The sequence below is a fragment of the Myotis daubentonii genome, chromosome 8 (genome assembly GCF_963259705.1).
Source record: "Myotis daubentonii chromosome 8, mMyoDau2.1, whole genome shotgun sequence".
In the NCBI taxonomy this organism is placed as follows: Eukaryota; Metazoa; Chordata; class Mammalia; order Chiroptera; family Vespertilionidae; genus Myotis; species Myotis daubentonii.
The window spans coordinates 43,327,061-43,354,980 of NC_081847.1; the positions used below are offsets into that span (position 1 = coordinate 43,327,061).

At 45.7% G+C, this 27,920-nt stretch overlaps 2 protein-coding genes across 20 annotated transcripts in view; both read left to right on the forward strand.

The window, feature by feature from the left end:
- The window catches only part of ZNF532 (zinc finger protein 532), a 96,163-nt gene extending 93,151 nt beyond the window's left edge, over positions 1-3,012 (forward strand). For all 19 annotated transcript variants that reach the window (XM_059706213.1, XM_059706220.1, XM_059706212.1 and 16 more), the window contains one exon: positions 537-3,012. In XM_059706213.1, coding sequence (XP_059562196.1) covers positions 537-1,028 — 492 coding nt within the window. In that variant the 3' untranslated portion in view covers positions 1,029-3,012. The remainder of the gene's footprint in view (positions 1-536) is intronic.
- Positions 3,013-10,395: 7,383 nt separating this feature from the next.
- The window catches only part of LOC132240197 (O-acyltransferase like protein-like), a 49,178-nt gene continuing 31,653 nt past the window's right edge, over positions 10,396-27,920 (forward strand). The window contains exons 1-3 of the mRNA XM_059707516.1: positions 10,396-10,462; positions 18,487-18,626; positions 19,965-20,043. Of these exons, the coding sequence (XP_059563499.1) occupies positions 10,396-10,462; positions 18,487-18,626; positions 19,965-20,043 (286 nt within the window). The remainder of the gene's footprint in view (positions 10,463-18,486; positions 18,627-19,964; positions 20,044-27,920) is intronic.

A 27,920-nucleotide genomic window follows, 5' to 3' on the forward strand; every position in this document is an offset into this window, starting at 1 on the left:
CCGGTCTCCCTGCTCCAGCCCCACGAGCCTTCCTGCTGTCACCCAGGCACAGGCCCTGCCTCTGGCCTTTGCTTTGCACAGCCCCCGTGCCTGACCCTTTACCCCATGTGGCCCATGACTCACGTCCTCCTGCAACAGGCCTCTGTCCAGATGTCACTGTCACACCATGTGTAACCTAACCCCCCTCTCTCCCCAACGCTCCACACTCCGCTTTGTTTTCCTGGGTGTGACACTGTAGATGGACTCCTTGGTTGCTGCTTGTCACGCTCCTTTGGAGCCCACCTTCCATGAAGGCGGGGACTGGTTTGTCCCCTGCTGGGCCCTGGGCTGGAGCGCTGCCTGGCAACACGGGAACTCAGATTTGTGAAACGGGTGGGAAGGCCCGAGCCTCGAGTGGGGTGGCAGACACGGCCGTGACAAAACCCCGATCCTGGAACTCACAGTTCACGTTTCCCGGCAGCTTGGAGCCCAAGGGAGCCGGTCCTTTGTCACCCCCACCCCAGAATGGCTTTCAGTTGTGTCTTTTTTTCCCAAAGGTTCCCAGCCCCAAGCGGAAGTTGGAAGAACCAGTTTTAGAATTCAGGCCTCCCAGGGGAGCGATTACTCAACCACTGAAAAAGCTCAAGATAAATGTGTTTAAGGTTCACAAGTGTGCTGTGTGCGGCTTCACCACCGAAAACCTGCTCCAGTTCCACGAACACATCCCGCAGCACAAGTCCGACGGCTCCTCCTACCAGTGCCGGGAGTGCGGCCTCTGCTACACATCGCATGTGTCCCTGTCCAGGCACCTGTTCATTGTGCACAAGCTGAAGGAGCCGCAGCCGGTGTCCCAGCAGAACGGGGCCGGGGAGGAGAACCAGCAGAGCCAGCCCAGCCCCGAGCATGAGGCAGCCGACGGCGCCGTGTCTGACAGGAAGTGCAAAGTGTGTGCAAAAACGTTTGAAACGGAAGCTGCCTTAAACGCTCACATGCGGACACACGGCATGGCCTTCATTAAATCCAAGAGAGTGAATTCAGCTGAGAAATAGCCCCAGACCTTCCAGAAGGGGGATCCCTGTCCACATTGGAACACAAAAGACATTTTTGTTACAAAAAGTTTGCAGTATAATAGTTAACAGTACTGTCTAGGCCGTTGCAATATATTCTCTTTCAACATCCCCTCTTCACCTCGTCATGTATATCCTCGATAAGTATTAAAGCAGTATTTGAGTTTAAAAGAGTTTGTATATATTTAAATGGAAAACTTTTTATACTCTTTGTTACATGTTTGTATCAGTATTTAGTAGAAAATGTTTTGAGTTTGGGTTTTTTTGGGGGGCGGTTAGCATTTTTCTTTTTGTATTGTTCCTTTAAAACAGAGTTCTTAGTAACAGGGGCAGTTCCTGAATTCAAATAAACCATTTTGTATGTTATGGATTTAAAAGGGTTAACTAATTACAGGCTAAGATAAGGCCTTTTTTAGTGTTTTTAATTTTTAGAATTCACTACATACATTGTAGGTGATTGTTGGTCTCCAAACACCTAGGGACTTCTAAGTGTCTTAGCACCATCCTCAACGTGCCTGCTCTAGTCTGTGGGCTCACACTGCAGACACGAGCGCACTCCGGCGGCGCGTGGCATCTTCCGGGCCATGCCAACCTGTTCAAAGCAGCAGCCTTGCAGGTGAATAAAAACTTAGGCCAGAAACCCAAACGAAGGAGGATTTCCTTAATTCCGTCTTACGGGGAAAAGGTATCTATCCTCAAGGTCAGAGTGGGGGCTGGTGATTTTCGGGTCAGATTCGCAAGGCTGGCTTCAAGAGCACAAGGAGATAAAGTTACGAAAGGGCTGGACTACTGTAAAAGTTACAAATACGTCGTTAGACCAATAGATTTCTATAGTCAAGTTTTTGTCATGTAATTTATTAACTATTATAAAGACACAACTAAAGATATCAAGTATTTCTCTGGCTCTTGACAGGAAGACAAAATTCCTAGTTGATTAACCCTTGGCTGTCTAAAGAGTTGGCGTTTTTGTTCTGGGTGCTACTGCCAAACATTCTGGTACTTAGAGTTGGGATGCACAACTCCAACCACCGACTTTCCAGTGCAGCAGCCTGCGCGAGGCCACTGGCCGCGCGAGATCAGCGCTGAGCCCCGGGTTTAGTCCCTCATTTCAATAAGTACACTTACTGGGGGGGCTCTGCTCACTGGGAGCGCAGTAGAGTCCTCTTCTGTCCCTTCCATTCACAGTTCTCTGGGAGAGTTCTATTTTTTTGTTTGTTTGTTTATGTTTTCTTTGGCATTTTATATCTTGTATTTATCCCGAAACATGTTTTGTACTTTTTTTTTTTTTTTAAGAAAAGGAATTCTTTTGTGTACATATAGATACTTGCATGATATATTGTAGTCAATGTTCGGTTCCTCAAAAAGGTCTTGCTGCTGTCCAGTGTTATGCACTACATCCATCAGAACTGTATTCAACACATTTCATCTGTAAATAAACATGGGACATTTGGCCCTTGTGCTTCTGTGAGAGAGTTATTGATGGTGGGACTGTGACATCTTCCTGAAGCTTAGGAAGTGAGTAATTTCAGGGACAGGCTACAGGATATTGCAGAAGAATGGCATATTCATTCTCATTAGCAATCATCTGTTTGTCACTTCTTGTTGATGCCATCAGGTCATCGATGTAACCCAAGGGCATGATTAAGTATTCCTCAACTTGACATTCAATTGCTGTTGTTATATTTATACTTGTATTGCTCTGAGTTGTATTCATAGCACTTTCATATGTTTCTGCATTGGAACTTTGCAATAAACCTGTGTGGTGGGCTGCACAGGTCTGACTAGCCTAATTTCACAGTTGAGGAAGCTGAGCTCCGATTAAATTCTTTGCCTAAGCCCTCATAGCTGGTAAGTGGCTTTGCGTATTAGAACCCATATTCTTGCTCTAAATCTAGTCTCGCTCTGTGTTTATGTACATATTGGCAAATATTCATTTATTCAACAAATAAAAAGTATGTGCAAAACATGCTACTAGAATTTTTGTTTGTGGCACTATGACTTTTATAAGATAACCTGGAAGTTGATCTACTCTTAAATACCTAAGAATGCCTGGTAATATGAAATTAGCATCTACTAAATGCCTAGTTGACCCTCCAAGAAAGTTTTAAAAAAATGTGCTGAGGTCCAAAATGAAGAAATGAAACCCAGAGTAGAAAAAGAACACAGGATGCTGTCTCCCTAGGAGATTTGGATGGTTCAGCTGAAGAGAGAACTGGTGAACTGGAAGACATTACCAAGCATACAGCACAGAGATGAGATGAAATATATGAAAAAGATTAGAAGTCAAGAATGACCTAAGGAGAAGATCTAACAAGTTTAATAAGTGTTCCAGAGTGGGGAAACAGAATTGGGAAGGGACATTGTGGAAAATTCTTAGCTCCAACGAAAGACATGAATTCTTCATTTAAGGTGGTGAACACTGAGCAGTAAGCCACATTGGAACTTGTGAATTCTACCTGTTCCTCACTAATTGTAGATGCTGGGTGTGGTTGTAGGTGTGGGCATTAGAGAAACAGGATCTAGTCGGACCAAAGACAGAAACCTGGGCTTGTTCCATGAATCCTTAGGAAGCCCATTTCCTCTGGTGGGGCTGTGGTCGCTGAGGCTGACATAGCTCAGGTCAGGTTGCAAAAAGCCTTCAACAATGGACTAAAGCGTTTACTCCAATACAGGTAAGTTCTTTGGACAGGAGAGCAACATAACCAGATTAACCAGAAACAGTGTTTAGGAAGGGTGGTGGGAGAGAGTGTATCAGGATAAGTTAGGTTATGCTACGGTTGCAACCTTAAATTTTTTTTGTTAAACTTCACTTGAGGATATTTTTCCATTGATTTCTAGAGTTGAAGGGAGGGGAAGAGAGAGAGAGAAAGAGAGAAACATTGATGTGAGAGAGACACACTGATTGGTTGCCTCCTGCACTGGGCATTGACCCGCAACCAAGGTACACGCCCTTGACCAGAATTGAACGGAGGACCCTTCAGTCCTTGGACTGACGCTCTATCCACTGAGAAAAACTGGCCAGGGCACAACCCTAAATCTTAACAAGATGTATTTCTTGCTCACATTCCATGTCCATTGTGGACTGATTGGAAACATAGTGTTTCAAATCTGCTTTTCCCCTTATCTCACTGTCACAGAGGGAAAGGACAACTAAATCTTTGACCCCAAAGTGGCACATGTCACTTTTCACAACTCATTGGCCCAAACCAGTCATACGGTCCCACAAAATCACAAAACAGGAAGTGCAATCCTACCAGGTGCCCAAAAGACAGAAAGCTGGAAATATTTGGACAGCATCAATGACCACGACAGGAATAAAGTTGAAATCAATGTAGCAGTGACGCTAACACACGTGGCATAAAGGCTTAACCTAGGGGTGGGAGTAGCCTTGGGAAGAGGCTGCCGTTGTAGGTAGCATTTCAGAAGTAGCATCAAGAGAGTTTCATGCTGTGGGAGACAGAAACAAAGGATAAGCCTGGACGTCCAAAACTAGGTATTTTTAAAAAATCCTCAGTCAAGTACATGCTTAAAAGAGAAGGAGGGAGAGAGAGGAACATCTATCCGTTGTCTTCAGTACATGCCTTATCCAGGGATTGAGCCAGCAGCCCCAGGTATGTGCCTTGACCAGGGAATCAAACTGGCAACCTTTCTGTGCACAAGAGGATGCTCCACCAACTGAGCCACTCTGGCCAGGGCCCACGTGATTTCTTAAATAGACTTTTAAAAGGTTTACATTATCACTTAGATATGTGAAAGTCAAAGTTAGAGCTAGGTATGGTGGAGCTTGCACTTTAGATAGACATACAAGATATGTTGTTTGTTTGAATGTGCGGTTGTATGATTCTATCAATCACTAAGTAATGGTGCTGCAGTAAAGAAGGCCAGCAAAGTGATAAAGACTTCTGATGAGAAACAGGAAACTAGACGTAGGCTACAATGGCATGGACCACTTCCTCCCAGAAACGTGTTCTGCAAATTCCTCACTCCTACTCCAGTCTAAAGAGTCAGTCCCACCCGAAGCTCTGGCCGGCGCTTCTCTCCGGGTCAGTGGGCTAGTGAGTTGCAGCCCAAGATCATTGACCAACAGACAAATTTCCTGTTGAAAACTTCGGCCAAGACTAAGATATTATTATTTCCCATTAATATATTCATCATGCTGTGATCTCTTTTTAAAAGGGGAGAAGAGGGAAAGGTGTGTGAAAATAAAGTATGACTTAAAAGAACCATTCATCTAGCCCCAAAATGGTTTGAGAATAGAGGGGTGCGTCAAATGTGGAATGCTATCTGCGCCTCTTATTTACACACACCCCCATCAGATGCTGTCAGTGTACCGGATTGTAGCTCCTAATTGTAAGCCTACGCCTTAGAATTAGATTTAGTGACTTTAAGAACTGGGCTCCTGCTCATGCATGATTCATTCTTTGCTTAAATGGACACTTGCAACTTCTTGTTTACTTCAGGTTTCTTTTTGAAATTATAAATCTCACACCCAACAGAGGTCATCATAAACCTTTGAGATATGACAATGCAAACTCATGTTTCTGCAAAGAGCCTCTCTTCCAGCTACCACAGCTCTGCACTAGCCACGTTACTCTAGTCTCCATTACCCCAAACTTATTCTGAAGAGCCCAGCCTCAGTCCACATGGTTGGGGTGTGAGGCTGAATTGGAGTCAACATACCCTTTGCACATCCACTTCCCCTCTCTACTGTCCCAATAGATTTCGGTGAACATCTTAGTAAAGGCTCAATTGATTGGGTGATGGAGCTTTCATCATCTTAGCCTGTGTTTTTCTGGGAGTTTGCTCACTCACTGCCCTTGTTGGTAAGATAGATCTGGGGGTGCCCCCTGTTAGATCCTGTATGAATTAGGGTCTTAGCAAGACACAACACCCTAGCAAAGGTTTAATTTTAAAGAAATTCAGGAGGTGCCTATATACAGAGCCATGGTTGGGACCAAAAAATGCTGAGACCCCCGGGGACTAGCCATGGTGGACTAGCCATGGTGGGAGCCATTGCCACCCTCAAGGTCAGAGTTGGTGTCGTGGACCCGGGCCTCTTCATAAGCCAGAGCCCCAGTGAAGCAGGGAGGGTGTGTGAGGGAAATCACAGGGTAGCTGTCCCATCACACTCAAAGATTTCCTGCCTGCACCTCCCACTGGCTAGTCTGCAATGTCAGCAAGCAGGACACAGTGGGATGCATGATGGATCTGGGTACCGGTGGGAGTCATCGCAGTGACCATAGAGGCCTAGCACATGCTTTCAGAAGTGTCCGCGCTATGCCTGTCTTCTTGTCAACATGCATTTTACCTGCTATAGGCAGGCTGTGAGCTGGAACAGGGACTGTCCGTTTCATTTTTATCTTTTCTTTCTAGTTACCCCAGCAGGTTTACCCTGGAATTATACCCTTTCCCTAGTGGCTATATTTTATGTAAGGAAACAGAAGAGTATATTCTTTGCCAGTTTCTAAATTCAATCTGTGAGGTTAGTTCTGACTCCAAGCAGCACTGTTTACACTGTTTAGTAGCATTAAAGGAACTGATTATTTGATTTGCTGTCCTGGAGCTTTCCTGCTAGTGACAGTGGTGAGTTTCACCACAGTGGCAAGTCTGCTCCAGGCACGGTACTTTGCGGGACTGTATTTTTATCGAGGGGAGCTCCAGGATCAGAATCCACTGTGTCACACCTCCAGCTTGGCTCCAGAAGGGGTGAGTTTAGCCCACGGGTAATTTTCTGACCTTCAGGTCCAGTCAAGTTTAATTGGATTGGTTATTTCTGGAGAATACATGTCATTTGTTTGATGAAAAAGAACAAGGAAGGCATAGGTCAGCCAATTGGAGAGGATGGTGTGATGTTGACCAGAGTAAGGAGAGCAGAGCTGTATGTGTCAAAGGGAGCCGCCCTCTCTTGGGAAGCGTAGATGTCTCTAAGTAGCAGGGGTAACGGACATTTTCTTGATTTTGTCAGTTCAGTATCTGATCCCCTTCCAGTGTTGGAGATGCTGCCATTGTATGACTCTCGGCAAGAAATGGACCTTAGCCAAAACCGGTTTGGCTCAGTGGATAGAGCGTCGGCCTGTGGACTGAAAGGTCCCAGGTTCGATTCCGGTCAAGGGCATGTACCTGGGTTGCGGGCACATCTCCAGTGGGGGATGTGTAGGAGGCAGCTGATCGATGTTTCTCTCTCATCAATGTTTCTGACTCTCTATCTCTCTCCCTTCCTCTCTGTAAAAAATCAATAAAATATATTAAAAAAAAAGAAAAAGAAATGGACCTTACTCTGGCTGGGTGGCTCAGTCAGTTGAAGGATTGTCCCGGACTCTGAAAGGTTGTGGGTTCGATACCCAGTCAGGGCATGTACCAAACTTGTGAGTCCATTCTCAGTCGGGGAGCATATGGGAGGCGACCCATCGATGTTTCTCTCTCACACTGATGTTTTTCTTTTTCTCTTCCTTCCATCTCTCTCAAAAAAATAAATATGAAACATATCCTTGAGTGAGGCTTAAAATAAAGAAATGGACCTTGTCTTCTGCTCCGGAAGCCAGAGGTCACTCTCTCTGACCCCTGACAGCCTAACCGCAGACCTGGGATGGCCAAGACATGGCCGGAACGATGTTCCTGCTTGCACTCTCCAGCAGGCGATGCAAAGAGGCAGGCAGTTCCAATGCGTTCATTCTGGTGGCAGGTGGCAATGTGCATAGTGGTTACGGAGAGTTACCTTGTGAAGCGTACTTGCTGGTAAGGAAAAGGACAGGACCAAGATGTGGGAGGAAGGAATGTGGGCCTCCCTCAGCCTCTCTGCCCACTGCCTGCTTTCAAGGAACCACTGAACCTTCTTGGACCCAGGACTGCAGCCTCATGGTGGGACAGACAGAGCTGAGATGCCTTCTTCCCTCTGAGACTCTGTCCCAGCAGCGGGGCAATGTCAGTTCCTGTAGGAGAGACTTACCAGGAGAAGCGGAAGTGTGTGCTAGCAATAACCACAAGACGCCAGCAGACCTTCCATCCCCCACATCCTGTCACCTCGCCAACCTCACCTTCTCCCACTTCTTCCTGATTGTTCCTTTCATTCACTCTGCACATTCCCTTCCCAGAACCTGGACCTGGCTGTTCCCTCTGCCTGGAATGCTCTTCCCTACATTGTTATTCTCACAATGGACGTTTTTCACTAATTTCCGGTTGGCTCAGAAGTCACCTGCTTAGAGACAGCCTTTCTGGTCGCCTTGCTGGAATGTGCCCGCCCCACCAACAGCACACACCCAGCTCACCACCCTCCATCTCCTCGCCGCATAATTTTCCTTCCTGGCACTTCTCACTCCTGACATATGCTCATTGTGAATGGTCTGCCGTCCTCTGGATAAAGATCCTGAGCCGGTCCGCGGACTCCACCTGCTTTCTAATCTGCGGCCGCCCTTTCCTCTCATCGCAAGAGGCGTTTTTCATTCTGCAGCCATGAGCTGCCATTTCCCCAGCAGGTGGGTTGGTCCTTGTTCTTGTCAGACAAGACAAATCCTTGCTTCCACAAATTCATCACCAAACCATGAGATGCCTAATGCCTTTTCCTTTTCTATAGAGCTAGTGACTTGATTCACATGACTGTGGCATTACTAACAGCATCGGGGGCTGCTTGCTGCTGCCACAGGAAATGATGTGAGGGAGGCTTTTTTTCCCTGTCCTATTTAAAAATATATATATTTTATTGATTTCAGAGAGAAAGGGAGAGGGAGAGAGAGAGAAACATCAATGATGAGAGAGAATCATTGATTTTCTGCCTCCTGCACACCCTGCACTGGGGATCGAGTCCGCAACCTGGGCATGTGCCCTGATCAGGAATCGAACCATGACCTCCTGGTTCATACAGAGTCGACGCTCAACCACTGAGCCATGCTGGCTGGGCTTCCTATCCTATTTTTATGCCCAGTGAATTTCCTTACATGATACGGGTGCTTAAAATGTCTTCATAAAACAAATGAGTCTCCTTAAGCCTTGATTAATCATAATTTTATTTCTTAGGAGTTGGGCTATTTAGTTCTCCAAAAGTAAGATTATCTTTTTTCTTTTTATTTAGGTGGTATTTTAAAACCACTTAGTTTTTATTACTAAAGATTAAAATGTGGCTTTGTGTTCTGCTCATTGTATATCGTCCCCTCCCCCAGGTAACAAAAGATGGGATAGTTAACACTGAATGCTAAAAGCAATTTCATATTTTCAATAACTTCACTATATCAACAGCTGGCTTGGAAATTACTCCAGGTTTTAGAGGTTTTTCTGTTTGATCACCCAGGGCCCTCACCTTGATCTTGGACTTGCAGGCTCCAGAAGTGCCCGCAATAAATGCCTGTTGTTATCAGGTACCTGGTCTGTGGGATTCTGCTCAGCAGCCCCAGTGGACTCAAACAAAGGGCCGGGGTCTGGGACGCTCTGGCCCCTGGGAAGCCAGTGGCCGCAGGAAGTCCAGGAGTCCCAGCCACCCACAGGTGCGGACTTGTTCCCATGGTGTAATCAAGGCTTGTGTCATATTTTCACTGTAGTTAGGGAGGTTGCTATTTAAAGAAAGCCTTTCTGGAAAGACAATATTTACACCCTGAGAAATCCAGACCCACACATGCTATGTTTTCTTAAAGGAGATGAGCACCATCCCTGTGGACCTCTGTCAGCCTCATTTCCTTCCCAGGATGTGAGTCCTAAGCCCCAGGAGACGACGCGCCTGCTTATTGGTCCCACTGCAATGCGGCTCTTTCCGTGGGGGAGTTCATCCCTCCCACACCGTGGGGCTCTCAAGTCCACAAACACATTAACAGATGCACGAAAAACCCGGATGATCACGGAGAAGCCCTTCTTCGCCGGTCACTTATCCGAATGTTTTATAGGTTGGATTCATAATCATTTCCGGAGAAAACCAAATATTGCCACTTAACATCCTCGATATACTTTTTTAAACCCAGAGGTATACGCAAGAAGGGCCAACTAGAGAAAATCTAGCCTCGTTCACGTTAATCTGCATGACTAAAGGAGCCAGGTGGCCAGCGGCCCCCACAGCCGCAGCACCACTTTCCTCGACAAGAACCAGTTGTGTATAAATCGGTTTCCATGGTGTGTTCATCTCGCCGCTTTGCAGGTGGCTGAGGAGACACAGCTTGTCGCTGCGTGTTAAGGACCGAGCGATGTCACACCCCCCCCCCAACATGTTATAGGCCAGTGTTTCATAAATATAAGGCTCTTTGTCTAAGAGGGGAGCTTTATCCTGACAGGTTAAGGGACAATGATGGCCCCAACTTTACTATTTTTTCTGTTTTCTTTTCAGTTTCAATTACCCTTTGTTTTTCCTGCAAGAAACATTTCTCTCAAGTGCATGCGCGACACTGATGAATTCCTTTCTGATCTGAATTCAGTGGAGCCCAAAGAATACGCTCTGAGAAGTAAGTGGGTTTCCCTGGCCCCTTGGGTAGGTGAACACAGGGCAGTCTCAGGTTAGTGCTGGGCAGCCCAGAAAAACTCCCGAGAATTTAAAGCACAGAACCCAGTGGGGAACACAAGACCAGCCTCAGTTTACAAATTGCACCAAGAATGGAGGCGGGAGGCAGAATTTTTCTTGCAGAAGGCAATAGGGATGGTGGCATCAATTCTAGCCAGAAGGAGTCTCCTGGAGACCAACCTCTGACTAAGATGGAAATGGTCTGTATATTGTCTGATGCTGTTTGTTGTTATTGAAGTTGGTAACGTTTCACTGGCGTGTAAGATAGCCTGCGTTGTTCCTTTTTCTAGACGTTTCATCCGCTTTGGAGAATGAGTTGCTTCATGATTCAGGGAACCAGTCTTGCCTGTTATATGTTCCATCGTCAGTTCTGAGGCGTGTGTTAGTGAGTGGGCTGGCTCAGGCTGGAAAATGTTCGGTAGTCTCCAGACCTCTTTGCATGGGATATGGATGGATGTCAGGCTGCCGTATTTATTTATTTTTGTAGTTTTCCCAGAATTATTCTCCCAACTAAAGGGACACGTAACCTTCCCGCCAGAAGGAGGCAGGAAATCACATTCGCTTTCAGTGAGGTAACTTCTGTGGAGGGAATGATTAATTGTTGATGCTGATGAAAACCACTAACAAGGGAAAATGTAGAAATTCACTCTTTCCAAAGCCAGAAAACTGACCATAGCGATTTCCATTTCCATTTTGACCACATTGATTTTGGTATTGGAAAACATTCAGTAGCATAATACACATCATACAAATAAACAAAGTTTGGGCTTAATATTGGGTAATTCAAAATAGCACATGGTTTGAAGCAAATGCCATTCTACAGTTGATATTTAATGAGATGGTGGGAAAAGATAAATCCTCCTAATCCCAAAGTTATTTTCAAGTTTCATGCAGGTACTGATGTTTTGCTGCGACACTCAGTGATATTGACAGGGAAGGTTCTGATGAACCTAGGCCCAATAAGCCAGGCAGCAAATCCAGAAGGTACAGTGACTGGATTCCCGGGGATGAGGTGGAGGCACATCTTGCCATTATTAGTCCCAGTTTTATTTGTTAACGCTTTATTTGCCCTAAAAGTCCCTCTAGCCATGTGCCAATGATGTTCCAGCTGTAGGAGCCTGAAAATTAAAAGTCTTTATTTTTTTAGTTAAGAAAACTTCCCCAAGATGAATGGTCCAAGGCAGAATTGAATGACTTACATAATGGGACAGATGACAATTGCTTAATTTAATGCATGATAAATACTACTAACTCCGGTTGTTTTAACTGATTTTCATTCTAATGCACCAGAAAACACTGGACATCTTGCCTGAGGCGTCAGAGCCCAGCAGGTTGTTCTGGTCTTCGTTCTCGGTGTTGTTTTCTTTACACTGAGGGAAAATAAGGAGTCGGTACTTAGAGAGTACTTTTTCATGGCAGGCACTGCTCCCTGGGCAGGAGTTGTCTCAGTTAGCACCCCACCCCCACTATGGGCAGGGAGTTTTTATCATCCACATGTTATAAATGAGAAAATGGAGCCACAGAGATGTATTTTGCTTGAAGTAAAGAGGATTTGAGTCCAGGTCATCTGTTCCCAAGCCTGTACTTTCCATCTCTGCCTAAAATAAGTAACAAGAGAAAAAAGGAGGGGAAAAAAAATCAGCAGCAAAAGGAATGAGGCAGAGCAACATGTATCAGTAAGGAGGGAATACACTGAAATAACACCAAGAAAGACGTTGTAGAAGAATATGTACAATATATAAGTTTTTTAAAAATGGAAATGATGGTGCTCTATGGCTCAGGGAGACGCCCATGTGGTGCTGATGGGAAGGAATGCTTGAGAATGGAATCTCCACGTTCAGCCAGAGGCTGCCTCGGAGAGGAGGGTGCTTAGGGTGGGGAGGCCACAGGGGACCCATCAGATTTCAAATGATGGGTCAAGTTTTATTTTTTAAGCTGGGCGATGGGAACATAGGTGTTTCATTATTTTTTTCTTATGCCTTTTTAATATGTTAAGTTTGTATAATATTTTAAAACTCCACCCCAAGGCAAAGCATAGAGGTGATAAGCGGCGGGATCTCTGATAGTGGGCGGGGCTCTGGGGAGTAAGGTGCAGAGAGAGGGTGGATGGAATTCAGGCAGAGACGTGTGGTCTTGCAGAGAGGACTCGAGCCGATGTTCTCTGACTTCGGCCATCCAGGGATCCCATCTCTCCATAGACTTGTCACACCTTCCCCGAGCTCACAGCTTCTCGCCATGGCCCAGAGCCTCTCCAGCCATGCCTCACAAGCTAACTAGTAGCATTTAGAATAGCCACTTGGAGAGGGTGGTAGGTTGTCCTCTAGATTGACACGGTGAAACCCTAACCCCTGGATTATCCAGGTGGGCCCTCAGTTCAATCACATAGATCCTTGGAAGAGGGAGGCGAGAGAGATTTGACACACACACAGAGGACATGCGAATGTGACCTTTTTTGGAAATAGGGTCTTTGTAGACATGGTCAAATTAAGAGAAGTTCCTACTGGATTAAGGAGTGCCCTAATCAAGTGGCTGATCCTATACAATAAAGAGCTAATATGCAAATGGTCATCACGCCTTCATGCCCTTGCACCCCCTGCCTGGTGGGGCTTGACGGGGGACCTGAGCCTGTGCCCCCGTTCCAGTGCCGGGCCGGGGGATCTGAGGCTGTGCTCCCCACCCTGCAGGACTTGATGGGGGTGGGGCTAGCCAGGTCTGGGACTCTCGTGATTTCGAGGTGCAAGCGGGTGGGCAGGGACTTGACTCTGGGTCCCGTGGCATGCCCCAGACTCTGACAGGTGGGAGATTTTCATATACATTTTACTAATTTTCTTTCATCTGACACTTTTATTATAGAGAAAGGGCAAATAGCAATATTAAAGTATTTCCTCTAATTAATTCCCTTTTAATGTGCATGAATTTCATGCACTGGGCCACTCGTATTCTTATAAGAGGGCAATAGAGACACACAAGGATTCCCTCTATGACAGAGGCAGAGACTGGAGTGATGTGTCTATAAGTCAGGGAAAGCCAAGAATTGCCAGCCCCCACTGGAAGTTAGGAGAGAGGCATGGAAGATTCTCCCTGCGAGCCTCCAGAAGGAACCAATCCTGATTTCAGACTTCTGATCTCCAGGGCTGTGGGACAACAGATTTCTGTTGTTTTCAGCCACCAGTTTGTGAAAATTTGTTAAGACAGCCCTAGGAAACAAACTCAGAGAACTGTGGCCTCTTGGACACACCCGCTGGAATAAACAGCATGCATTTGTGATCTGAGATGAAAACAAAAGCAAATCACTCTCAGGCCCTGGAACTCATTTTTCCTAAGATGTACCAGGTCCACCCCTGGCCGTCTCTCACGGTCCAACCAGACCCACTCGGAGTGCTGTCTGCGGCAGGGGCCTCGCACGGGCAGCTGTTTATGTGGAATGAAAACTGTGTTCATCATACTGAGGCCCCTGTGGTTTCACATGATTTCTGCATTTTCCTGCCCTTTATTCCTCAGGGATGGAATGAGGAGGGAGGAGGAGACCTCTGGTTCCCAGCAGCCTGCAGCAGGGTTCTTCATTTCCTGTTTTCTTTCATCTCCTAACGTCCTTGAAATCTTCCCCAAGCAGCTACTTTTGCTGTAAAACTTTCTTAACCCTTTAGGTCCCTTCTCCCTGGTCCCTCTGGAGGCTGGGCTGCTGAGCTTCCTTCTCTGATCACTTGCTCCCCTGGCTTCCTTGTTTGTCTTCTGGAATGATTATTTCCCGCCTCCTGTGTGTCTCGTCTTCTGTCCCGGAAGCCCGGGCCTGTGGTGTATGCCCTTGTGAGAGGAGACGGTCACAGGGAGTCACTCACTGAGCTGGCCTTTGTTCTCCTCCGGTCATCAGTGGAGGCCTGTCTACTTGATTTGCATTCTCGGAAGTTGCCTCTTTTCCTGTCCAGCTGTCAGTCTGGAGGGCGCCTCACTCAGGCCAGCCTCCTCGCGGGTGCTGGAGCGGGGCACAGAAAAGTGGCTGGCACCAAGCGAATCCCATCCCAGAGAAAGGGAGACACAGCAGCTCCACTGAAATTTCTGGGCTAACTGGATTATGAAACATGGCCCTCCCAAGATAACCACATTCTAACTCCTGGGACCTGTGAATGTTGCCTTATATGGAAACAGAAGCTTCACAGATGTACTTAAGCTGAAGAATTTGAGATGGGGAGATTGTCTCGGATTATTCAGGTGGGCCCTTAAGTGCAATCACATAGATCCTTGGAAGAGGGAGGCAGAGAGAGATTTGACACACACACACAGGACAAGGTGATGTGGCCGCGAGCCAAGATGCCGGCGGCTACCAGAAGCTAGAAGAGGCAAAGAACAGATTCTCCCCTGGAGCCTGCAGGAGTGGACACCTTGATTTCAACCCAGTGATGATGATTTTGGACTTCCAGCCTCTACACTCATGAGAAAATACATTTCTGTGGTTTAAAGCTGCCCAGTTTGTGGAGATTTGTTACAGCAGTCACCGATACACACACTATACTTGTTGTGCAAGTCTAAGATTAATAGTTGACCAGACACAAGGGGGACTTCCAGGAGGTTTTTTTGCAAAGAGCCTGCTTCAGGAAGTTGGAAATAAAATTGCTAGCACATTCAGATTGTTTTCTTACCAACAAGATCTCTGGCAACAGATGGTTAGCATTTTTTTTTGCATATGCCCTGTATCATCAGCTACAGGGCAAGGACTATTCAGTTCTCATTTTTAAAATTCTCCAGTATAACACAATGATCTGATAGGTGCTTAATACATATTTGCTGTTAATGCTGAAGATATTCATCACTTTCAGGTTCTGTTTGTGGCTTAGCCTTCTAGAAGCTTCTGCCACCTTTAACATCATGGTAGCAGTGCATCCATATTTTAAGACCATTGGTTGAGGTCTTGCTCTCCTCCACTTAAACCCAGAAATTAATCAACTCTACATTTTAATACCCATATATCATTGCCATCATGTGAGAAAGAAAATTTGTCTGCCAATTAGCCCAGCAGAATTGAAATGAGTTCTTTTTAATCTTTTCGTAATGAAAACTTGGACCAACGGCCATCTGATGTGAAGTAGCAGGTGGGATTGATCATTATTTTATTCTGTCCCTCCCTCCCGCGACGATCACAGTGGATTTTGATTTGGATGGTGCCCATGGCCAGGCATCTCAGATCCTAGACAGAAACTAATTAGGGGTAAGGCAGGGAAAGGGCAACCTGTCCATTTGCATTTATAACCAGAAAGGAAGCTAATGCAATTGAAAAGTTGCATAGCATACAAAATAACCTCAGCTGGAAAATCATTTAAATCCAATCCAAGAGAACCAGTTCACAGAGCAAAACACCAATTGGAAAGAAAACTAGACTTTAATCTTCCAAAGTGAAGAATGGACTATCCCTCTGTATTCGTATTCATCCTTCAGGTGTTTACCTAATGGCGAAGACAAGCTCAGTATTGGCACCTCTCTTGTTTCTGTCTCCTTCAACTCCTATAATTCCAGAGCCGTGAATTGCAGGCTACAGAATTCGGGATACTCAGATAGTGATGGAGAAGGGAATTGGGAAATTATTTAGTCTATTTATAATAACTACATCCAGCTTTCAAAATTGTTGTTTTACTTGACATGGGGAGGACCTCGAAATACATTGGTGGACTTGGATTTGGGGTATTGAACTAAATTTTTTCAAAGTTTATTGAGCTCCTCTTCTGTTTCTTTTTAATGAAGACATGGCCTGTCACTCACATGAGAGACAGACAGGTAAATAGTAATGTGCCTTTCGGTGTGATACACTAAGCAAGAGTCTGGAATCTTTCCTGGTGTGGGGGGAGAGGGAGCACCCTTCAACCAGCCCTCAAAGGATGACTCAGCATTTTCCAGGAGGTGGGAAGAAGGGACATTCCAGGCAGAAGGAGAGGCAAGCGCAGGCCTGGTGCATCCTGTACAACAGCAGAGGAAATGGGGGTGGGAGGATGAGACTGGAGAAACAAGTCTGGTCACGAAGGGCCTTCGAAACCATGCTCAGGAGCCTGGAATTAATCCTAAAGATTACAGTGACCAAGCCTGGCTGCACTGGGGATCACCTGGGAAATTCTGAAAAAACAATTCATTCCTGAGCCCCACCCTGACCAATTAAGTCACCCTTTGTGAAGGTGGGGCCTGGGCATTTGAAGTTTTAAAATATGCCCCAGATGATCCTAATGTCTGCCCAGGATAGAGAATCACAGTTCTAGACAAGAGGTCTGCAAAGTTTTCCTTAAAGGACCAGATAGTAAATACTTTCGGTTTTGTGGGCCGTCCAACCTCTGTTGAAACTACTCAGTCCCATACAGGCCTACCTGGTTTTATTGCACTTAGCTTTATTGCGCTTCACAGATGTTGTGATTTTTACAAATTGCAGGCAAGACCTTCCACCAGCAAAAAGATTACCACTCGCTTTATTGTGATACTCGCTGTATTGCGGCGACCGAGAACCAGCTTGCAGCATCGCTGAGTCATGCCTGGATTGTGAAAGCAGCCCTGGCCCTGTGTCAAGGAGGGAGATGGCTGTCCTCCAATGGCTTGTTGTTTATGGTGGTAGTCTCTCCTTAGCCTCAGTTTTGCTGTTATGGTCTCAGTTACCTGTGCTCAACCTTGGTTAGAAAATATTAAATGGAAAACTCCAGAAATAAATAATTCATAGGTTTTCCCATTTGGGGCCATTCTGAGTAATGTGATGAAATCTTGAGTGGTCCTGCTGCATCCCACCGACCGTAATGCATCCCTTTGTTCAGCATCTCCACGCTGTAGACACTCCCGCCTGTCAGTCACTTAGTAGTAGTAGGTTCGCCAGGTCATCAGAGAGGCTGCTGTGGGATCTCAGTGCTTGAGTTCAAGTCACCCTTATTTTACTTCATAATGGACTCAAAGCACAAGAGTAGTGGTGCTGGCAATTCGGATTTGCCAAAGAGAAGCTGTAAAGTGCTTCCTTCAAGTGGAAAAGTGAGTATAGTATACAATAAGATGTTTTGAGAGAGAAACCACATTCACTTAGCTTTTATTGCAGTATATTGTTATAAGTGTTCTATTTTATTATGAGTTATTGTTCTTAATTTCTTGCTGTTTCTAATTTAACTTTATCATAGGTTTCCATGTATAGAAAAAACACATAGTGCTATACATAGGGTTTGGTACCATGTAGCATTGAGTGACAGATGTAGAAGCAGGAGATCTGAGGCACAAAGTCATCTCTAGAAATTAAAAATATACTTACCCAGAGCAAGAACACCTACAAATGAGAGGGTACACATCAGACAACATGAGAGCATGCACCATTGTTCTCCCTCAACAATGAGAAGGACCTCGGATGCAAAATGCAGGTGTTATGCCCAGATTTCAAGATCCCCCAAAGGACATCACCAGGGTGCGCCGAGTCCGATGCAAAAGCATAGAGTCTTTATTCAAGCCTGGGGCTTGGTCCCTCTGCCTCCCCTACCCATGCAGCGATAGGGTGCGAGAGAGCTCCGAGTCCCATGAGAACAAAGAATTTATAGGGCTTGGGGTCGGGGGGGTGGGGGCGCACTCAGACCACTGATTTGGCCGATTCCAGTGGTTGAGTGAGGGCCGGGGGCTAGTGATGCAAGGGCAGGGTGCAGCTAGGGTCTGGTTACACAAAGACAGGGGGGTGGCTAGCATACTTTTGGCCTTGGGCTAGTTTCCCCCACTTTCCCATTGGCCGAGATAAGGGCAGGCTGAGTAGCTGATACATTCCGCTGCTTTTTCTTGGAAGAGGGGTTAGGGACACAGCTATCAGTCCTGTTCTGTCCTTTCACAGGCTCAGGGAGTGACATCTGAACATACCTGTCTCTTGTTTTGGTCATTTAACTTTGATAGATTTAAATGGTGGAACTGAGTGCCAATAAATTCATTTGAACGTGACACAAGGAAGCTAACTTTGCCCACTTCTTTTGCTTTGAAATTCAGTGTATGACTCCGTCGGGAAACTTGGGAGCAATATTCTCAATGGGAACGTGGATAGACTGGGATCTTACAGTGAGTGCCTCTCCACCCACGCCCCCTCGGGGAGCTTCCAGGGGCAGTACTGCAAGCTTCAGATCCTGCAGGTGAGCGTGGGGACTGCGCGCATGCTCTTGAAGGACAAATGAACCTCACGATATGGAACCCATTGCAACTCCGCCGATTAGTCTTCTTAATTAAAAAAAACAAAGCACCTATTAAGATGTTTTTCAAAACATTAAAACTAAATTTTAAACAGTGGCAGAAAGTTGCTTGCATACTCTGAGTGTGGGACATTATAAGAGGCAGTTGTTCACAGACCCCATAGGCCTTCAGATGTTCCCTCCTACCGTATTACATGGGGCAAGACCTCTGGGAAATCCAAGGTCAAGTCCCAGCCAATACTCGTGGGCATTAACTCCTGACTTACCATCAGTGTTTGGAACATGAGGGAGGGCGGACTTCCCATTACCCATAATCCTGTCCCAGAAGCAGAGTACAACACAGGAATTTGAGGTCATCCTAGCAGATAGGCTGGGACTTCTATGACCTTATCACTAAATCCGTTGACTGAAGTCACATGGCTCATTATCTTCAAAGCATGTTATTTTTTTACTGCTGGGCGGGGGAGGGACTAGTAAGCGCATGGCCTCCTATTAAATACAAAAATAGACTTTATGCATGTCACAACGCTAAAAGAAAATACATTACTGATTGGCTAGTAACAAGCCATCCAAGGTCGCGGCTGTTAATACTATAAAATGGTCTTACAATGTCAACCATTGGACATAGGGAGATTATCACCTAGCTCCATTTGTCCCCTGAGAGTTATGATGGTTGCTTCAGGATTTAACCAGTGTGTACAAATGTCGCATCCTGTTTTCAAAGCAGATGAATGGTTTTGCTATCAGAGCAAAAGGTCAGGCCTACACAATCATGCAAGTTATATGTTCAGAAGCATCCCAGAAACCTTTATTTATAATTGATATTTGTTTTATTGGGACAGGCATTCTAATTATTGGCTTGATTTATTTGTAAAATCTTTACTTGATATATTGTGTCCTGCTAGGATGAAATGACAAGTTGGCAGTATTATTAAAAATTGTAGGAGTGTTAACTTTTAATATGGGAGAGGGATACTCTGGGGCACACTCCCACCCGGGGGGCTGCTTTCCAAATAATCAGCTACATTTAGCCTTGGAGCATATTTTTATTTAAATATGGGTGCATCCGATGTTCTGTAAATTCACCGGAAGTACTCTGTTATGGAAAAGCCATCCCCAAAGAAGCCAGCCAACTTTCCCTCTTTTAATACCTTTCTCTTCCCTTTCCCAGTGTGCTTAATTCATGTGTAGTGCAGCCACAGCCTTACTGACTTGGAAACCATTATGTATGTATTCCATGAACGTTAGCATTAAGGAATGCTGTGGCCTTCTGTTTCCCAGGATGTAGCTGACTACAGTGTGGGCGTGTGTGTCCCTGATTCTTGTGCGGAAGAGGACGTGACTGCGTTGGCTCAGCTGGGTAGGTGCAAAAGAATCCCCAGGGAGCCCTAGCCAGTGTTCTCAGTGCTTAGAGCATTGGCTCCTGCAAGGAAGGGTCACAGGTTCGATTCCCTTCCAAGGGCATGTACCTGGGTTGCAGGTCCAGTCCCCAGCCCTGGTTGGGGCACATGCAGGAGGCAGCCAATCAATGTGTCTCTCTCACATCTATGGTTTCCCCCCCCGCCACTTTCTCCTTGCCCCTTCCCTCCCTTCCATTCTCTCTAAAAATCAATGGAAAAAATATCATTGGGTGAGGATTAACAATAACAAAATAGAATACCTAGTGAAACTATTGTCTCAGCATAAAGTTTGAAAAACCCCAACAACTCAGAGCCAAGAAAGGCCATTCTTTCAGGATCAAATGAACCTTTCATTCCGATAAATGCAATAAGCTGAGACTAATGGAGTTGGGGGGTGGGGGAGGTGGGGGTTGGGAGTGGTGGTGGTGGCATAGGAAGGGAGAAGGCAGGGAGGAGGAGAAAGAATAAAGAGGGTAGGAGTTGCATTTTTATACAATAAAACTTTCAAGTGAAACAACCTTCCCTCACAGTCAGCTCCTGGTTGGGCTTGAAGAAAGGAGGTAGGTGATGTCCGGTTTCTTTTCTTTTGGTAATATATTTTTATTGATTTCACAGAGGAAGGGAGAGGGAGAGAGAGATAGAAACATCAACGATGAGAGAGAATCATTGATCGTTCGGCTGCCTCCGCCACTCCCCCTGCTGGGGATCGAGCCCGCAACCCGGGCATGTGCCCTTGACTGGAATTGAACCCTGGGCCCTTCAATCCGCAAGCTGGTCCTCTATCCACTGAGCCAAACCAGCTAGGGCGAGGTGTCCGGTTTCTATATTGCGAGTGTCTTGTGCTGGGGCCCATGTGTGGAGGTCGGTCAGCTGCCACATCCAGAATGAACTAGGAATGTGTGAGGCCCATGTGTGGTCATGGATTAGTGGTAAGCGCCCAGCTTTGGTCCTGGTCGTCACCTCCCAGATGTGTGATCCTGGGCAAATCACTTAATCTCCCCATATGTCTCCTCTTTCTCTCTATAGAGAGGCTGGACAGGCAGTCAGTCTGGATCCAACTCTCAGTGGCCTTCCAAACACTTTGGATCTTAACCTGCAGAATGTATACATTTTAGTCCGCATGAAAACTGGTTTGATTTCCTCAACTTGTTCAAAATTTTCAAAGGAAGAGCTTTAAAGCCTAAAATTGTTGACTCTTGTGTTTATTCTGGTTACCAAAATAAGAACCAACATGACAGCCTGGCTAGTGTGGCTCAGTTGGTTGATCGTCATCCTGTGCACTGAAAGGCTGCAGGTTCAGTTCCCAGCCAGGGCACATGCCGGGGCTGTAGGCTCGATCCCCAGTAGGAGGCGAGCAGGAGGCAGCCATTCAGTTTCCCTTTCACATTGATGTTTCCCTCTTTCTCTCCATCTCCCTTCCTCTCTCTCAAATATCAATTTAAAAATATTTAAAAAACAAAACAAAACACTGTTTCTCTATTTACAGAACCCTTCTAACACCAAAGATGTGGGTTTCCCCCTCACATTGTGTATTTCTACACTAATTAACGGTAGGTAGTGCTGACCCCACATGTTAAAGGCACAGTCCCCTTACTTCAGATGCCAGTTGGAAGTAGTGGGTCCCCAGATTACCCACTTCTGCAAATTAGGTGATCCCATGACACCCTCCTCGGATTTGATAATTTGCTCTAAGTCTAATGGCTCACAGAACTCAGGGAAACACTTTACTTACTATTCCTGGCTTATTACAAAGGACAAAACTCAGAAAGAGCCAAGTGGAAGAATCCGTGCCCTCTCAGGGTGCACCTCCCCGCCCACCCCCCCACCCCGGCACTTCAGTGTCTTCATCAACATGGAAGCTCTCTGAACCCCTTCCTTTAGGGTTCTCGTGGAGTTCTATTAGGCGCAATTGACTAGATCTTTGGCCAATGGTGATTGACTCAATTCCCACCCCCTCTAGAGGTCAGGGATGGGGCTGAAAGTTCCAACCCTCTAATCATAACGTTGGTTCTTTTGGCAACCACCCCTCTCCCCCCTAGGGGTCCCCTCATTAGCATAACCTCAAGTATGGTTGAAAGGAGTTTACTGTATTATGAATAACAGCAGGTGTTCCTCTCACCCCTAACACTCAGGAAATTCCAAGGGCTTTAGGAGCTCTGTGCCAGGAACTGGGGATGAAGATCTAATATATATTCATTATGTCACAATATCACACACATTATTAAAAGTCCTCTTTTAAGTGTTTATATTGCAGCTAGTCTTCAACAACCTTAATTTTCCTCTGAATTTATGATTATCCCTAGAGCTCCAGATACATTATTTGTCTAGCCAAATATTTTATGTGCTCTTAAAAAGAAAACCAATTGTAATAAATCAAATTTTAATTTTGATTCTTGTTGAATAAGTCATAAATAGCCTAGCAACAAAGATAAATTTGCAGAGTTTTATTAAATTAGCATTTCAAGTGAATAAATGACTCCCTAAATCTGAGTTAATGTTCATATGATTTAAGAGATTTATCAATTAGCCTAGTTTTTTAAATGCTAAGCTTATTAGTCAGAATTGAGTGGGAAAATAAAATTAGAATAAAAGGGGAGAGTAGAAACTATTATTAATACAAAGATATTTTATTTGTTTTTCAATTATAGTTGATATACAATATTATATTAGTTTCAGGTGTACAACATAGTGATTAGACATTTATATAACTTATGAAGTGATCACCCCCAGAAGTCTAGCACCCATCTGACATCATACACAGTTATTACAATGTTATCGATTGTATTCCCTGTGCTGTACTTGACATCCCTATGGCTATTTTATTTTTATTTATTTTTTAAAAATATATTTTATTGATTTTTTTTTTACAGGGAGGAAGGGAGAGGGATAGAGAGTTAGAAACATCCATCAGCTGCCTCCTGCACACCCTCTTCTGGGGATGTGCCTGAAATCAAGGTACATGCCCTTGACCAGAATCGAACCTGGGACCTTTTAGTCCACAGGCCCCTTTAGTCCGCAGGCTGACATTCTATCCACTGAGCCAAACCGGTTAGGGCCCCCATGACTATTTTAATAACTGGCAATTTGTACGTCTTAATCCCTTTCACCTTTTTTACTCAGCCTCCCAACCCCCTCCAATCTGGTGACCACCAATTTGCTCTGTTCTGCAAAGATGTTTTAATGATTTTCTGAGGAACTGGAGAAAGGATTAGGGTGAGCAGAGCTGACTTGGATATAATTCCGTCATCACTGCCAAGGCATTTCTCCAGCTCTGCACAGATAGTAGATAGAAATGGGAGGGTCTTTGCCCAGGGGAAAAGATTCCCATCTGGAAAGGATTTGTCAGCTATTCCTTACAGCTTTTGATGGGGTTGCCAATATTTCCCCCACAGTGTGGGGGTAACCAGCTCAGCAATCACAGGAGGAAGCTGTTTGTGCAGATTTTACTCATCTGGAGCAGGAGGGCAGGGAGTTAACACATGGAGACCATAGCAGATAAGCCAAAAAGAAATGAGCCAGTATTGCACAGAGAGGGAAAAAGACTCTGGGCAGAGCAGAACATATTGCAAAAAATTGCACAGTATGGTTGCCGTAGGATGTTATAAAATTTAAACCAACAGACTTTGTGTGGGTTCCTGAGAATGAAAATATGTAACACCAGAGTGTTGAGATTCCAGATAAAATTTGGATGTGATGATTACAAACCCAGTTACAGGCCCGAACAATTCATATCCGCATATTTCAGTGTCACTCACTGTGTTCCATTTCCTAGGGATTGTTGGGGAGGAAAAAATTTTCCTTCTATCCTTCTAAGTTCTTTGACTGGTCTAATAATTAAAATGACATAAGATAGTTTAACAGGAGAAAACATTTTAATTCCATATGTATGGGGAATATTGAAAAATACTTCCCATAAAGATACAAGGCCCAAAGGCAAGTTGGGCAGTTGAGGCTTATAAGCCACCTTGGGCTAAGGAGCGGGATAGGGGCGTAGGGCTTCAAAGGACAGGAGAGTAATTCATAGGACAAGAAGAATGATGTTTGGTGATTAGATGTTTGCCTTGCAATACAGGTGGGATATTCAGATCAAAGTTATCTCTGGTAGTAGTTTTCCCTCTGAGCCAGGCCTCTTATCTAAATTCTTTTAGACATTTGTAGTGGCATATTCTACTCTCCTTCCAGATCCTATAACACAATGCCCTTACCTGGGCAGTTTAAGATGCATCATTCCAACCTTTACCTCTGTCGTCACTTGGAGTTCTGTTCGGTGTGTCTCTCTGTGTTCAAACTTCCCTCTTTGTATAAGGCCATCAGTCATACTGAATGTAAGGCCCACCCTAACCTAGTATGACCTCATCTTAAGTTGATTATATCTGCAAATACCCTATTTCCAAATAAAATCACATTCACAGTTCCCAGGGGTTAGGGCTTGAACCTTTTTTGGGGGGTGGGGGGTGGGAAATACAATTGAACCCAGAAAACTACCTAATACCTAGTTTCCTAGTTTGGCTGGATTATCTGAGGTCCCTTAAGCACCACAGGGAGTTGGGAGGGTGATGACTCAGCCCATAGCTACACTTAGAGCATGCTTGATAAACATTGGACGAATCTGGCTGAAGTTTAATTATGAGGCCAATGACCTTACCTGGTCACAGGGACAATACAGAGCTGAAAAGAAGGGGCTTGGTTTAAGGGTCTCTTAATACTGAGTTAGCAAACTTTATCCAGACTCAACTTTCTCTGTCTCCTACCCTGATGGAAATTTTAGAACATCATACGGTGATTTCACTGACACCATTTGCAGTGGCCCAAAGCAATGAGTACTGAGCTGCTTGCAATCCATGTTCAGCAGTCCCTTACAATAGCTGTAAACTGTCTTCTTTCCTATGCTCTGTTAGGCTGGTCTCATCTTGCTCTGCTGATTATAATCAGAATTATGAGGCCTCCATAGTAGAACAACGGTGCTAGACCTACAAGGGATACATCTTTCCCCACTACCATCCCTGATTGAGTGCTGATTGAGAAAATGGAGTGATTCTGATAAGAACTCCTTGAATTACTCACAAAAGTGCCTCTCTGACTCTGACTCTGACTCTGATTCTGATAAGAACTCAAAAGGAATCCAAAACATTTCACAGAATACCATTTCCTGTTCTCAGTTTAATGCAGAAAATATTTATTGAGCATTCTTCTATTTGGCTCTTGTGTGTGACATCACGTGTGTGCTGGGGGACCATCAAAAGAAATTGGGAATTATTCATTTTGGGAAACCTATAATTCAGATAATAAGAAAAGAATGTGTGCCCAAGGCTGCTGGGAAACTGTGGGAAAATAAACAGTCCAGGTCACACACATTGAGTGGTGGGGACAGGCAGGCCTGGAGAGGCGCTTTGGGGCGAAGGGGAAGGGAATCACACTGGGGAGGAGAAAAGGGAATGTTTCTAGCGAGGTCTTAAGCTGGCCTGAGTTAGGGAAGATTTGGGAAGGTGGGCATGATGAGATGTTGGTGGGAAACAGCTTGAATAAAGGTTTCCTATTCCCCTGTGTAGACCTAGAGTCTAGCACAGTGTAGACATTTAAGGTCGACTGAATGTGCACAGGCCGCCAATTGGTTTTATTGACTGGCAGGATTCAGAGTCGGGTGTGGGTGCTTCTTCTCAGTGCTGCTGGGACCTGAGGACATTGACTTGGGTCGTTGGGTTGGGTTGGATAAGCTCAGCAAACCAGGCCCACCCGAGCAGCCTCATTATGAGAGTCTGGGCCTGGTTCCCTGTCTGAGTGTGGCCCCATTGAGCACAGCACTTTGGTGAGTCCCTATGCTAGTTGCAAAGGGCTGCCTTAACAAAACGCCGCAGCCTAGGGGCTCAAGCAACAAATTTCTTTCCCACATTTCTGGAAGCCCAAGATCAAGGTGTGGGCAGGGTGGTCTCTCCTGAGGCCTCTACCCTTGGCTTGCCAATGGCACCTTCTTACTGCCTTCATGTGGTCCTTCCTCTGTGTGCTCACATCTGTCCAAATGTCATCATATAAGGATGCCAGTTGGATTAGGGCATACTTCAGTGGCCTGTTGTAACTTAATCACCCCTTAAGGGCCCTACCTCCAGAACTAGACATATTCTGAGGAACCAGGAGAGCCACTGGTTAGGGCTTCAACATATGAAATTTGGGGGGGATACAATTCAATCCATAACAGTCTCTTTTCAGAGTCCCTTTGAACTTGATTTTGGGAACTCTACAGCTCAATTCTGTTCTACTCAGTCTCTTCCCCCACTGACCCTTAGGATCCCAGAGTCCTGTGATTAACATGAGAGGAGGGTGGGTGCTTTGGAGGAATGGTGTCTGCAGCAGCCCTCAGATCTAGGCAACCAAGATGCTATCCTGGGCTCCATACGTTAGGGACCTCTCCACTGGCCTTCCTCTGGCTGTCCTCCCTATCGGATGAGATGTCTGTAGGGCCAAGGAGAGGTGCCAACCTGGAGCCTGCGCCTGCCCTTCCAGTTCACACTCTCAGTGTCTAGGACCCCAGAGTTCCCTGCCCAGCTCGCTCCCAGCCCCCTCTAGGGAGTGACTACAGTGGAGTGGAGTTAAGGGGTGGAGCTTAGATTGCTCACACTCCTACCTGTAAGGTGCTTGGCACAGAGCAGTGCGAGTTTGGGGGTGAGATCCTATGGAACCCCTTAGCACCCCTGTCCCTGGTGGAAATGTAAGGAATTCGAGTGCCTGAAGGCCAATGCTGATGATGCCTTCAGTGTAACCAAGTTAACCACCCCCCCCCCGCCCCCATACACACACACACACCCCTTCAAGCATTGTTCTGGCTTCTTGGCTACTTAGAGGTTTAGAAGTTCCTGCCACTCTCAAAAGTGGGTATGGTGATGGTTCTGGGCAGAGCCAGGAACATTATTTTGTGAGTATCCAGCCTGGACCATCTGTGGGGTAGTGGGCAGTGTCAACCCGTGACCCAGAGGCGCTCTCCGTGTCCAGGTTTGCCCGCTGAGCAAGGACCCGGGGCTACTGTGTCCTCTGGCTCAGGACACCATTGCTCAAGGCTTCAAGTTTCAGCCTTCAGCAAATTGCTGGCTGTGCAGGAAGGACTCCTGGGGCAATGCAGGTGAGGTCGGCTGCAACTTGCTTTTCTTGGCTCTGGGGCCTGTGAGGCAACTCCTCTAGGATTTAGCTGCAGAAAGACCATTGGAGACAATGGGGGTTCACTTTTCAGCTGCTGTTCAGCCCATGCTGAAGGGAAGATTCAGGTGTAAAAAACAGTACACGTTCAAAAACAATGGAAGGGGAAGGAAATTTCATCTGGAAGTCCAGAGACTTACTTTATCTTTTTATTCCTAGTTCTGTTGTCTTCTACTTTCTGGAGGGCCTCGGGTAAAAAATAACAATTTTTTCAACAGTGTAGATAAACTACAAAGCTTTTACAGCTTGATTTTGGATTTCGCTGTGGCCTCCAACATGGGCTGTGCAGTTAGAGGTGACAAAGGAAGGTTCTGGCTGCTGTGGCCTCGCAGGATGTCTGCAGACCATCACCACGGGAATGGAGGAGGCCAGGAAACTGTTTTTCTCAGTTCACGCAGGGTCATCAGGCTGGGGCCTGGTTCCCACGGCCCAGAGGCTCGTGAATGAGTGGTTGATTGACAAAGGCCCGTGGACTCCTTTAAAATTAGAAATCGAACTTCCAGCGGGAACAAACATGGCAATGGTCAGTACACTTCTTTTTCAGTGGGAGAGTTTATTGGGGAAATTCAAATACTACCAGGAAGTAGCTGTGGACACATAAGTTCAGAGCAAGTGCTTAGACATTTTAGAAAACCTTTGGCCAGACTCATGG